General features: G+C 37.7%; 1 protein-coding gene and 1 long non-coding RNA gene across 3 annotated transcripts in view; one reads left to right on the top strand and one right to left on the bottom strand.

The window, feature by feature from the left end:
* Window positions 1-13,989, bottom strand: part of NKAIN3 (sodium/potassium transporting ATPase interacting 3) — a 614,368-nt gene that overhangs the window by 156,592 nt on the left and 443,787 nt on the right. For both annotated transcript variants that reach the window (XM_038579381.1, XM_038579382.1), the window contains exon 4: window positions 257-454. In XM_038579381.1, coding sequence (XP_038435309.1) covers window positions 257-454 — 198 coding nt within the window. The remainder of the gene's footprint in view (window positions 1-256; window positions 455-13,989) is intronic.
* On the top strand, window positions 3,766-9,126 carry LOC102153247. Its single transcript, XR_005380996.1, has 3 exons — window positions 3,766-4,242; window positions 6,303-6,452; window positions 8,909-9,126. It is a non-coding gene; the product is annotated as an uncharacterized LOC102153247 (long non-coding RNA).

The following is a 13,989-nucleotide window of genomic DNA, read 5'->3' as shown; positions in this document are numbered from 1 at the left end:
TATTCTGTATTAAGTTAGAAACTATAATCACTAACTAGTTCTAAAACAAAGTACCTGGATACCAAGAGGAAAAGATGTAGCCTCATTAAGTATAGCTGATATTAGCATACTTGCTACTATTTCCATTGTTTAAAGGATGTTCTCCATGTGCTTATTTAAGGCATAATCTACCAGATGGATGTGGACAAAAGGTTTACTTACAAAATGGCCATAAAGGAGAGTCTTGATTAGGCAACAATACAAATATGCTACTTACAGAGAGTAGTATCTGGACAGCACTGTGGATGACCTCTAGGTACTGGAAGTCAACAAAGCAGCCTGTGACGGAGACATATGTGTAGTCATCCATCATGCCGTGGGCTGACGGAGGCAGCACTCTTCGGACACAACCAGGCCCATGCTCCCGCCACCATGACCGGTGTACAGAAATGTTGAATGTCATCAGATCTGTATCCTAGGTGGGCAGAAGACAAGAGAACACAAGAAGACAAGCCTATCATAGCACATCTTTGATTTTCAACCTTAGGAAGAATTTAGGATGAACAAAATTATTGAAATGATTTAAATTTCAAGTGAAAAATAACAAAAGGCAGAACCACAAATGGCTCTTTATACCTTATATCTAAACTATTGGATTATAATAGTTTAATATAGAGATAAAGTCCTTTGAAGAGTAACAATTTAAGATTAGTGCACATCAAAAATCCAGAGACAAGACCACCTATGTATGTTCATTTTAAAAATTACTTTGTTCATTTTGAAACTTTTTGTCTGCATTTTCCTATTCATCATCGTTGGGATCACCATCACGGTCTAACATATAATGAGTGCTTTTTTGCATGTTAGACATAGTTTTAAGCATTTTTCATATATTATATCCTTTAATGTTCATGCAAGTACTATTACTAACCCAATTTATAATAGGCTGAATAATAGTCCTCCCAAAAGACATTCAGGTCCTACTTCCTGGAATCTGTGAATCTGACCTTCTTTGGATTCTCTGAGTGGGCCCTAAATGCAATCACATGTATCCATATGAAAAGGAGTCATAGGGAGATGAGACACACAAAAAAAGAGGAGAAGGCAATGAGACCATGGAGGCCGAGAGTGGAGTGACGTGGCCAAAAGCCCGGGAAAGTTGGCAGCCATTAGAAGGTGGAAGAGACAAGGAAGGATTCTGTTCTAGAGCTCCAGAGGGAGCATGGCCCTGTCAACACCTTGATTTCAGAGCAGTGAAACAGATTTCAGACTCCTGGCCTCCAGATCTGTGAGAATAAGTTTCTATTAAGACCTCAGGTTTATAGTATCTTGTTATACAGCAGCCATAAGAAACTAACACAGGTAAGGAAATAAAGTCACAGAGAGGTAAAATAAATTGTCCAATTTAATGAATAAATTTTAAAAATTGCTTATTTGGTCCGCCTGGGTGCCTGGGTCCTTTCTCCTCAATTGTTTCCAGAAAATACCACTGACAGCTCCAGCAAAAGAACAAAGAAGGCAATCCTTGATATTTACATATCAAAACAGCTTTCAGGAGTTCTTTTTTTTTTTTTTTTTTTTTTTTTAAGGAGTTCTTAGCAGAAACAACAGCCCAGGTGTTTAATCCTCAAAAGATGTCTTTTAGTAATTTGGGGGGAATGTCAGCCTTGTACAACTAAGATCATACTGTTTTCCCCTTAACAATAGATTGAAAAGCATAAGTGAAGAGCCAGGCTCACAAATAGCCTCACAAAAAAACTAAAAATTGCAGCTGCAGGGTGGAGCCAGAAGGAGGAAGTGTGATGATGGAGAGAGGGCAGGAGGGCCCAAGGACTAGGACACTGCACCTGCAGGGAAGCCACAGGAGCAGGGTCAGCCTTTCTGGATTTCCCAGCCACCACCGTGAGCAAGCTCTGGTGTCACTACTGCCAAGGGGTGGTGGTCTTGGCTCAGAAGCCCAGGAGCAGCCTAATACAACACAAATGATGCTCATCCCTACCTCAGTGAGATGAGGACAGTCCCTATCTCAATGGCACAGGGAAATTCTAAGGACCAGAAATTGATTTTTGGAACTGTGAAAACACAGAGGCACCTGGTATGAAATGGAAAGCCCTTCACTTGATGGGATGAGCACTGGGTGTTATACTATGTATTGGCAAATTGCTTTTAAATAAAATATTAAAGGAAAAAGAGATGGAAAGCCCTTCCATATATATGATTGGGGGCTGAAAACAACCAGTGTGAGACCTCTTTGAGTAAGGACAATGGGCAAACTCTCCCCTGTTATTCTCTGCTGTATATGAACATGAACCATGAGGTAAGAAGTGCGTCCAGTTCATCTGAGTAGGCAAAGCCACTCTGCAGTTTTAGGTTCTCCTCAACTCAAGGAATTCAAATTGAGACAGGGCAGCCCTGCCCATGAAATCCAGCATTTCTCAATAGTGGAAACTATACCTCTTGAGTAGCTTATCTGGTAGCAATGAGGAAGCAGGATGTTCACCAAAGGAGGGACTCCACTGGGAGATTGTTGAAGACCAAACCAGTCTGTGGCAAGGTGGGTCCCAGCACTGAACTTTCCCCTCCCCCTTGTAAGATGCTAAAAATCATGTGTGTGTGGAGGGGGTTAACATGCTTATTAGACATATGATGAGTGAAGAAGCATGAGATCATGGCACATGCAAGTGTGCAGGTGCCAAGAAATTCCCATCTCTACATGCCTGAATGTCAGTCTTTTCCTGTCTCAGCTCCTTAAAAAAATTTTCCTGGCCTTTGTTCTGAAACCCAGTCTGAAGGACACTTTCCTTTCTGCAGTCTCCCTTGGGCTGGGGTATAAGCCCCAATATAAAGCCTTGCTTGGAACTTCCTGCTTGGCCTCCCATCAATTTCTATTACTTGGAGAGCCCAAGGATCCTGGTTGGTAACAAAACTACTATTGTAAGTATACCTCAGATTATCTCGCTATTAAAACATTTTACAACTTTTTTTTCTTTTTTGGGTTGTTGGTTTGTTACACATATCATTCAGTTACCTTCACAGTTACAGCACTTTATTGATACTAAAGTATTTTACATCTTTTTTTTTTTTTTTTTTTTTTGTTCTTGGTTTGCCACCTGTATCATTTGCAGTGCCCTCTGAAGGGGAGAATATTATCGAAAAATAATTGCTTTAGCTAGTGAGTTCCGTTTAACACAAGGCAATTTACCTGCAGGCAAACTGCACACTGACTGCTCCCTTTCCTGACCCTCAGATTTAATCTCTTACAGTTAGTCCTGATCACAACCGAAAAACTATTATTTCCTGTTTTAATAGAATTCATTAGGTTCAGGATGAACTAGCATGATCTCAAAAGTCATAGCGATTTCTACTCTTTAAGCATTCTTACCCAGTGGCCTTTTCTGTTGCTGGACTCTAAATTCCTTCCAATATGACTTGGACTAAAATTTATATTACACAAATAAAACAAAAGTAAATTTATGAACTCATGATATTTATTTGTTACACTAATAAAATCCCTCTGCGTAGTTCTCACTTAATTTGTTGGCACTATAATTATTTATAAACTGTACTGTTTTTGCAATGACTGTATTAAAATTTGAATGAGAACATCGGTAATATCAAATTATACTTAAAGTTCAAACTTCCAACTTATAATTGGTATAAAATTGTATTGCAAGTTTGTGTCTGATTTCCATCCCTTTCAATAGCTAGATTTCAAACATTAAAAAAAAAAAAAAACCCAAAAAACCAAACAAACTTTACCACTCGATAATTCAGTTTCCTGTAGGAGGCACATCAGAGGAAATGCAGCACAGAAAACTGTAACAATGTTTTTTTATAAAAAAAATAAATACAGATCACTTACTTTGTTGAAGCTTTTTGTTACCACATCAAAGCCTGTAGTTTTGAAATATATGGGTTAATGCTAAACCATAGATCAACAGCGTGATCTTCAAAATAATTTCAAGTACCTCCAATGTCATTTCCCTTTCACCTCTTGGAGTTAGAATATTATGTTATGATTTAAGCACATCATGGTTAAGAAAATTGGCAACGGGGATTTTTGTCATTTTCTTTAGAATTTAAAAGATAAAAAGACTGATATTTGTATTTATGCAAGTGTCAGTGATTACCAAGGGACAGTTTGGAGAACAAAGAAGAAGAAAGCAAGGAGGGAGAGGAAAACATGAAACCAAAGCAGAAGGGTTTGGGAGGCATGAGGACAGCCTGAAAGAGCACGTCAAAGCCAACAGAAGAGAGAATCAGGTAAGGTGGTAATGCCATAGACTCAAAGCCTGGTAATAAAAAAGGACCACTGAATTTGATGACTGGTTGGGCAGGGGGAGTTTATAAAATGCAATAGCAGGATGGAGCACTCGGGTGGCTTAGTCAATTAAGCATCTGCCTTTGGCTCAGGCCATCATCTCAGGGTCCGGTGGGCTCCTTACTCTGCAGGGAGCCTGCTTCTCCCTCTCCCTCTGCCACTCCCCCTGCTTGTGTTCTCTCTCTCTCTGTCAAATAAATAAATAAATATAATCTTTTTAAAAATGCAATACCAGCAGAGTATTGTGAGTGAAAAACTGGATTACAAGGAATGGACGAGACTGAAAAGAGGGACTTTGGTGTCCTTCTTCATGAAATTTGAAAGTCAAGGTAGTGAGAACACAGGGTGGTAGCTTCAAGGATGAGCAAGGAGAACATTAGCGCATGGAGATCCACACGTTAGCTCTATCTGCTCACACTCACAACATTATGACTTAAAAGAAAATTATTTCAGAATACCTGCTTTCCCCAGGTATCTATTTAAGCAAGTATTAAATGTTTAAAAGTTCTTTGATATCTCTAGTGTAAATTCCAAACTTGTTCCTGTTTTCTTCAAATACTTGAATTAAACAAAAAAGGAATTTCCAAAATTCTTTGAAATATTCTTTTTTAAAAAATTTATTTATTTATTCATGAGAGAGAGAGAGAGAGGCAGAGACACAGGCAGAGGGAGAAGCAGGCTCCATACAAGAAGCCTGACGTGGGACTCGATCCCGGGTCTCCAGGATCACACCCCGGGCTGAAGGCATGCTACACTGCTGAGCCACCAGGGCTGCCCTCTTTGAAATATTCTGAACCGAGTAGGTGGACATGCCTGCCTACATCCCATTCACTGTAAGTATACCCACAGTACTCGAGTCAACTCAATATTCACTTCTTTTATAGTATACCCCAATATAATTTCTGATTAATCAAGGAGTTAGTGTCTGTCTTATTCTTATATGTACTTTCACTCATCTGCTTTTCTTGGTATGTCTGATTAAACTATAGCTAATCCTCTCTACTTCTAGAAATGGATTCTCAACTGCTAATAATATTCTTTTTTTTTTCCTGTTTCCTTAGTTGTGACTCAAAGTCATTGAATCTACTTTTATATGGTTATCCACTTTCTTTGTCTTTTTACTATGTCTTATCATAAGCCAGCCCATCTGGAAGTGGACATTTATTTAACAAAATAGATTTTGCTCAATTTTAAAGAGTTAGCATTGGGCTTATATTTATATGATACAATTCATGTCAGTTGAAACTTCTTTTGAAATATTTGTTCATCTCAGAATATGAATTAGACAAGTTAAAACAACTTTCTCACATTTCTAGTTATTATTTTTTCCATCAAAGCACTAAACATTTCAGAGGGTACTGTAGGTCCATAGAATAAAGGGTAAACACAGTGCTTGGCAGTGAGATATAAGTGTTTGGAGCACATAATACAAAGATTTGGAACCAGTTCAAATATATCAACAATTATATGTTGTTGTCCTTAAAGATAGGTTTAAGAGATATTCATTCAAACTTCCATCAAGAAGCATCTGCCATTTGTTGGTGCTTTCTTAAAGAATCCTTAGTACAAGCCATGGATGAGTCATAATCACTTAGGTTTGTGCCACTGGTTCTGAATGTAAAGAGCAGTCTGCACCTATAAATACAGAGAACAAAGTGATGGTTGGCAGAGAGTGGTGATGAGGGGAGGGCAAAATGAATAAAAAAGAGTGGGAGGTACAGGCTTCCAGTTATGAAATGAGTAAGTCACAGGAATAAAAGGCACCGCATAAGGAATATAATCAATGATATTGCAGTAGTGTTGTATGATGACAACTGCTAGTTACACTTGGGAGCACAACATAATGCATAAATTTGTTCAATCACCATGTTGTACACCTGAAACTAATGTAACATTGTGTATCAACTGCACTCAAATTAAAAAAAACTAAAAGAAAAGAGGAGTCTGTAGAATAAGTGGCTACTGATCATTCTGACTTCCTGTTTCCCATCTCTACATCTAGGTATTCCTGGGATTTTTCAATTCTGTACCATTGGTCATAGGCCAAAGGCAGAACTAAAAGTAATCAAGCCTCTTGTTTTCATTCTGGGGCTTCATTCTCTGGATTGAACAGCTACAGGAAGCAAGGAAGTCTCATCTGTCCATTCAGCAGGTATTTACAGAGTTTCTAATATGAGCTATGCATAAGGATGTAATATTGAATATAAGGGATCTTATCCCTGCCCTCATGGAACATATATTCTGGTGGATAGGATAGGTAATTAAGTAAACAAAGAAGTAGGCAAAAATAAGTATACATTGTAAAAACTAATATAAAGGAGATTATGTGCTGGAGAGTGGCTTGGATGTGGAAAGAAGTTACTGTATGCAAGGTGGCCAGAGAAAGCTTCTCCCACAGTGGATATTTGGGCTAAGATCTGTTAGATGAGAAAGAAGTAGACATGTGAAGATCTGGAGAAAGTGTTGCATGCTGATAGAACTGCAAGTGCAAAGATCGCATGATGGCAAAATGATTTCAAACTCCAGGTGCTGACTGAAGGATCTGACAGCTAGAGGGAAGCTGACGTGAGGGTAAAAGTGGTATGTAGAATGTATGCGTGTGTGAGTGTGATCTCTGTCCACTGAAATGGCCTAGAAGCAATGTCACTCCAGTAGCAACAAACACTGCTGGTTCACACTCCCCAGTAATAAGAACAAAGGTTATTCCTTGAAGAAATGCTAAATCCAGTGTTGGTGCAAGGAGGGAACAAGGAGACTGTGAAATGTATTTTGTGCTAGAAAGTAAGACAATTTTCAAAAATTAGTAAGTCATGTCAAAAGGATGTAGGAACCAATATGAAGGGTCTGTCTGGCTGAAGTTGTAATAATTTGAGCACTAGAAAGAATCATAATTGAGGCCGACCAAACACACTGAATCACTGAAAATCTGTGACTCCACAATGATCAAAAAGGAAAGGCAGAAAAACTCATTGTTAGTATTTAAAGCACCTACTAAACAAGACCTCTGTGCTTTCTGCTCAATTTTGCTGTTAACTGCTCTGAAGAAAGTTTGTTAATTAAAAAAGATAACCACACTTGAAAAATGAGTAATTAAAGAGAAAGAATTAAGCATTTATTTTGCCTTTTTCCAGTAGGAATTCTATATCAAGTTAACCAAGTTTGTAAACTAAAGCTCTACATTACTGAAGAGTGTCAGGCAATAAAGATAGAAGAAACAAAACAGCTTTAAATTTTTCCCCTAATTTTAACAGAATTGTTTGATGCTTATAAGGATTAGCAATTGGTTATTAAAAAAATTAGGTAAACAACAACAAAATTAGGTAAACAGTTAATCCATGTAGTGCCAAAGAACATCATATATAAATTTCATTTGAGTGTCAAAAATACTTACAGAATAATAATAACAATAAATATATCACATTTTGGAACTTATGAAATGTACATAAAATGATATTCAGGGAAAAATTTATAGCATTAAATATTTATAGTAGAAAAAGAAGAAAGGCTGAAAATAAATGACCTAAGTGTCCAGTTTAAAAGTTTGAAAAGAATAACAAGTTAAAGCTAAAAATGTTGGAAGAAAAGATGAATAGATACATATTTAATTAACAAACATTTGTTATATGCCTAAGCTGTTCTGGGTTCTGGATTAATCCATGAACAAAACAGACAAAAATTCCTGCTCCACTGGAGCTAACATTCTTGTATGGAAGATAGAGGTAAATATAACAAAAAATATAGCACATTTCGTGTTTCAAGATGAGTGGTATTTAAAAAGAATAAAATAAGGATACAGAAATATTTAACAGCAGAAATCAATTAAAAAGAAATCAAAGATCCAACAGAGAGGAATAACAAAGCACAAATTATATTTTTTAAAAATCTCTAATAAAATGAACAGTATCCTGGTGAAAATGACCAAGCTTAATATGACTTGTCATTGTCCAGGTGTGGCTTGGTGGCCACTCATATGCAGGATAACTCCGGTCTTTTATAGAATAGTGTGGAAACATCAAGAAGTTTAAAATGGGAATGCCTCTTGATTCTGTGATTTTACCCCTCTGCCTTTATCTTAGCTCACATATCTACCTGTACATATGAGTGTTCTTAGCAGCATTGGTTGCAACAGTAAAACGTTGAGAACAACTTAAATGTCTATCAGAAATTAATAAAGTAATATTCATGCAATCACATGCTTTGTGAAGTAGAAATAAACTAAGTAAGCTTATGTATATTAAAAGTGATGGATCTCCTGAACCTAGTGTTCACAAAAAGACTCAAGTTGTGGACAAAATAGTGTATGACCTCAGTTATATACAGTTTAAAAAGTCACACAATAACACTATGTATTCTTTTAGGAATGTATATATACATGTATAGTAATACTTTAAATAAACATATAAATACAACAAATGCAGAATATAGAGTGAAAAAGGAATCAGGGAACAGTAAACGAAGGGTTTAACTGTGTTGAAAAAGTTTTGTCTTTATTTCATTGGTGATAACATGAGTATTTGGTCATTTTGATTATGTCATTACACTTTATTAAGTATTACATACTGCTTGAAGATACAAATTTTAACAATATTCTATTTCTCTCCATTCCAGTTGCCGCTTTCCTAGACTGGCCAACCACTGTTTTTTTGGGACAACTGCAATGACCTCTAAATACACCTCCTGGCATCTCTTGTTCTCCTCAAATTTATTTTTATTTTCTTTATTATAGCCAGAACAGTATTTTTTAGACCCAAATGTGTCACTAGTTGCTTAAAACACCTCAAGGGTTTCCCACTTCCCAAAGATAAAAGATTAACTTCTTGGGACAACTTGAGCGGTCATTTTTAAAAAAATTCCATTTATTTATCCGTGAGAGATACTGCCAGAGCGGCAGAGAAGCAGGTTCCCTGTGGGGACCCTAATGCAGGACTCAATCCCAGGACTCCTGGATCATGACTTGAGCTGAAGACAGATGCTCAACCACTGAACCACCCAGGTGCCCCATTTGACAGGTCTATATCTCCCCTGCCTCTAATCATTTCTGCAGATTCCTTGTCCTTCCCTTCACAATCGTGCTCTAGCCTTACTGACCTGCTTCCCATTCCCCTTGAACTGTTCTGTCTAACGTGGTCTCTACACACCCTAATCCCCTTTCATAGAATATCATCTTTCACTCTCCCCCTCCATCTGCTTTCCTGTCACTGAAATCTGCCCTTCCCCAACCTGGGTACCTGGCCAAGTCCCATTTATTTTTAGGTTTCAGCAGAGAAAGTCATCCCTGGCCCCTGGAAAGTCTGGGCCAATATAACTCTTCTATGTGTTCCCAAGTGCCTAGTTCTTCCACCTAATTTTATATCTTTATTTGGGTAATGAAGACTCATTCTTTTGTTATAGTCAATTTTCTGACTCACCTACAAGATGATAAACCCAATATAATCAACACTGTTTTCCCATGCCAACAGCTCAATATATATATTTTTAATCAAAAGACTGAACAAATCTAATTGCTAGGTGCTTGAGTCACAATTTCAGCTGAGAATTGAGAAAACTTTAAAAAACCAGAAAGCAACCACATATCCATCAAAGTGTCTCTTATGTTGCTTAGTGGGAGTGTGTATTTGTGCAGCTACTTTGGATAGAGTCTTGTATCCCCAGTAAGCTAGATGTGTGTATGCCTTATGATCTACTGTTTCCACTCCTGAATATGTAGCCAGGAGAGATGAATGCATATACCTACCAACAACCCATATGAAAATCTAGGCATCTCTTTGTAGCCAAAGTCTGAAAGCACCCCAAATATCCATCAGCAATAGAATAGATAAAGAAACGTGGTATGTTCATACAATGGAAGCCACACAACAACAAAAACAAATGAACTGCTGATACTCACAAGGACATAATTTAATCTCACCGACATGATGTCAACTGAAGGAGATCAGGCTCTCAATAGAGCATATATTTCATGATTCCATGTCTGTGGAGTCCTAAGAACGGCAGGACTCAGCTATGTGATGGAGGTTGGGATGGTGAACATGGGTAGAATGGCAGGGGAGAGGGATCGTCTCTATAGTCAGCAATTACAAAGTGTTGGAAAACCACAGAGTTTCTTCTAAAGCTTCATAACCTTTTTTTTCTATACAAGAAAGTTGGAGTTGCAGGATTTTTCAAATTCATACTTCCCTGTTTCATTCATTTTAGAATTGACATAACTTCTAGAAATGCATTTTTAAAAAAAGATTTATTTATTTATTTGAGAGAGAGAGGGAGAGTGTGAGATTGTGTGTGTGCAAGCAGAGGAAGGGGCAGAGGGATAGAATCACAAGCAGACAATGCAGGGTTTGATCTCACAACCCCGTGATCAAGACCTGGGCTGAAATCAAGAATCCGATGCCCATTCAAGTGAGCTACCCAGGTGCCCCTCAAATGCATTTCTTAAGAAAGGTAGTGTACAGATGATCAATAATCTTTCTCATGTGTAATTAAAATAATTGAGACACTGTGCGAAAGTAGGAGGAAAAGAACCATGGCTGCTGGGGCACCTGGGTGGCTCAGTCAGTTAAGCATCTGCCTTCAGCTCAGATCATGATCTCAGGTTCTGGGATCAAGCCCCACATCTGGCTACTTGCTCTCCCTCTCCCTATACACCCCCCTCCACTTGTGTTCTCTGCAGTCTCTTCCTCAAATAAATAAGTAAAATCTTTTTTTAAAAAAAGAACCATGGCCAAAGACCTAATTTCCTTCCTTAAATTCGTTTGTGTGTGCTTTTGATGCTATTAGAAGGAATCAAACAAAAACTTGGAGTTTCCAAATAATGACTGAAGAAATAATTAATTCCTTTAAAAAAGATGATGTAGGGGATCCCTGGGTGGCGCAGTGGTTTAGCGCCTGCCTTTGGCCCAGGGCGCGATCCTGGAGACCCAGGATCGAATCCCACGTCGGGCTTCCGGTGCATGGAGCCTGCTTCTCCCTCCTCCTGTGTCTCTGCCTCTTTCTCTCTCTCTATGTCTATCATGAATAAATAAATAAATCTTTAAAAAAAAAAGATGATGTAAATGATGCCACTTTTACTGCAGGGCCACTGTGAATGGGAGAAGGGAAAATACAGTGAGAAGTTAACAAAAATCTACAATTTGCAAGAGAACTTTCATTTTTCTTTTACATGTTAAGTTTCCAGGGTACCTAGGTGGCTCAGTGATTGAGCATCTGCATTTGGCTCAGGTCATGATCCCGGAGTCATGGGATTGAGTTCTGCATCAGGCTCCCCAGAGGGAGCCTTCTTCTCCATCTATCTATGTCTCTGCCTCTCTCTGTGTCTCTCATGAATAAAAAAAAGGCAAGTTCCCCTAATCCTATTTGTATTTAATTTTTAGTTGTCAATTTATTAGTCACATATTCCTATATATTAGTTTGTCTACTTTCGATGTGGATCAGGCCAATTGGGCAGAACCAGGGATGTCTCTGTAAAAACAGCCCTCCAAAAGCGTCAAAAGACTTAAGCACTGAAAACATTTCAAATATTAATTATTTGTGAAGGTATAATGTACATTCACAGATATTGACATTTGTGGTATGTAATTGCTGCACCTGACTACACTAAAATTTGCTAACAGATGATTTTTTAAAAACAAGTATACCTTGCATTTGTAATCTATGAATTTTAAACACCTGTAGTTTACTTAGTTAATTACCAAGCTCATTCAACACATCTGGCTTCTCTGTCTTTGTGTTAATCAATAATTATTTGATCACAATGTTATGCCTTTTATGCTAATCAGGATTTTGAGACCATAAAATTGTGCTACCTTTGTGCTTCATGCTGGCACTAATGTGTTATATTTATAGTGTAGTGTATTCATAATTCATGCATACATATGCATGTATGCACACATTTTACTTCATTGGTGCAACAGGAAATTTTCTTTTCAATCTGTTTTTTCTTTCTTTTTTTTTTTTTTGCAAAGTTCACTACATGAAAAGAATAACTTTACTTATTTTTAATTGTGGTAGGAAAAATTCCTCATTTAAGAAAAAAATAGATATTTGTTTTAATGTGATAGAATTATTTTTGAAAAATAGAAGGAAAAGTAGTTGTTCCTTTTTTGAAAGGTATTTGGATAAATAGAACAATATTGGTCTCGCTGACCTATGAATGTGGCTGCTGATGTGGTTTAAAACCCTCTACAAAAGAAGACTATTTTTCTTAATTGCTTCCTTTGCTGAAATAATTGTGAAGGCTGGAAAGAGGTCTGATTAATTGCAAACTTGGATGTGGTAAAAACCTCTCTGGCAGGTTCTTATCTATCACCATCAATCTCAGATTGCACAGTAACCATCTTGGAAGCCTTGCAAGAGGCAGCCTCTTGGGATGTGGAAGTTTCAGAGACAGTGACTTAAATACAACCCTGGTTGGATATTCACTGTAGCAGGGGGATGTTTATTAACCCATTCTTATTGCTTGACTCCTCATTAGGATCTTTAAAGTTCCACACAAATCTTTGTGTGTTTATGTGTGTGGCAGTGTTATGCACTGTACCGTGGGGAGGAGCTGAACTGAGAATAAAAGCCCACCTCTGCCCCTTTGTAGCTATTTTCACTTTGAAATATTGTTCCCCTTTATATCTCCCCAGATCCTTTGATATGACCACATGTCATCATACCAAGTTTGGACATGCCTCATGCCAACAACAGTTCTATCTATGCCCTTCATCTAAACAGGATTAAGTTAGCACCAGCCAGATATTCCCCAAGTTGTACAAAGTCCAGTGGCCACAAAGGAGTTACCTAAATAATGGACATATTGTTTCATTTTCTTACTGTTTAATTCTTTTAGGAATAATGCTATTTAAGATCATTTCCTTTTTTTTTTTTTTTTTTTTAACCCCACAGCTATCATGGAAGTATCTGTTCTGGGGTTTTAAGGATCTCAGGGTGCTTCTAAAACATTAATTAATTCGTATTAGAAAGTGAATTCTTACTAGCAGTGAATAATCCCAATAATTTTAATGACCCTAAATGAAGTAAAGATTATTTTCAGCTCTCCTTAGGTAAAGTTGCAGTTGTAATTTTCCAAAGATATTTAAGTCCCTTACAATTTGCTAATCATGGGGAGAAATAGATTTTTTTTTCTTTATAGATAACTACTTTTATTTTATTTTAAAGATTGTATTTATTTATTCATGAGAGATAGAGAGAGAGGCAGAGGGAGAAGCAGACTCCATGCAGGGAGCCCAACGTGGGACTCGATCCCGGGTCTCCAGGATCACGCCCTGGGCTGAAGGTGGTGCTAAACCACTGAGCTACCCGGGCTGCCCAGATGGCTACTTTTGAATCAAACTATCTAACTTGTCCAAAACATACCTAGCCTCTTTTTCTCTAAGGACCTAGATGAAGACACATACTATTAAACAAAGTAGAAAACCTCCTCTCCTTCACAATTCTGCCTACATCCACTAAACAGTTCTCCTACCAGGAGCTGGGATTATTTCCATGGGGGTGGGGGGGAACTTCAGGGATCTTCAGGGATGCTGGTAATTGCTGTGACTCCACCTTTGCAATGACTGAAGGAGTAACTAACAGTATGAGGCCACAAGTGTGTGTCTATGCTTGCTTTATTTCTTTTCTGTCTAAACACAAAAGTCCAACAGTGTAGGTTTTCTCCTGTGAACACAATAATTTCACTATACTTATGGAAC

This window comes from Canis lupus, chromosome 29, assembly GCF_011100685.1.
Source record: "Canis lupus familiaris isolate Mischka breed German Shepherd chromosome 29, alternate assembly UU_Cfam_GSD_1.0, whole genome shotgun sequence".
NCBI lineage: Eukaryota > Metazoa > Chordata > Mammalia > Carnivora > Canidae > Canis > Canis lupus.
This window is presented reverse-complemented; position numbering and strand designations above follow the sequence as displayed.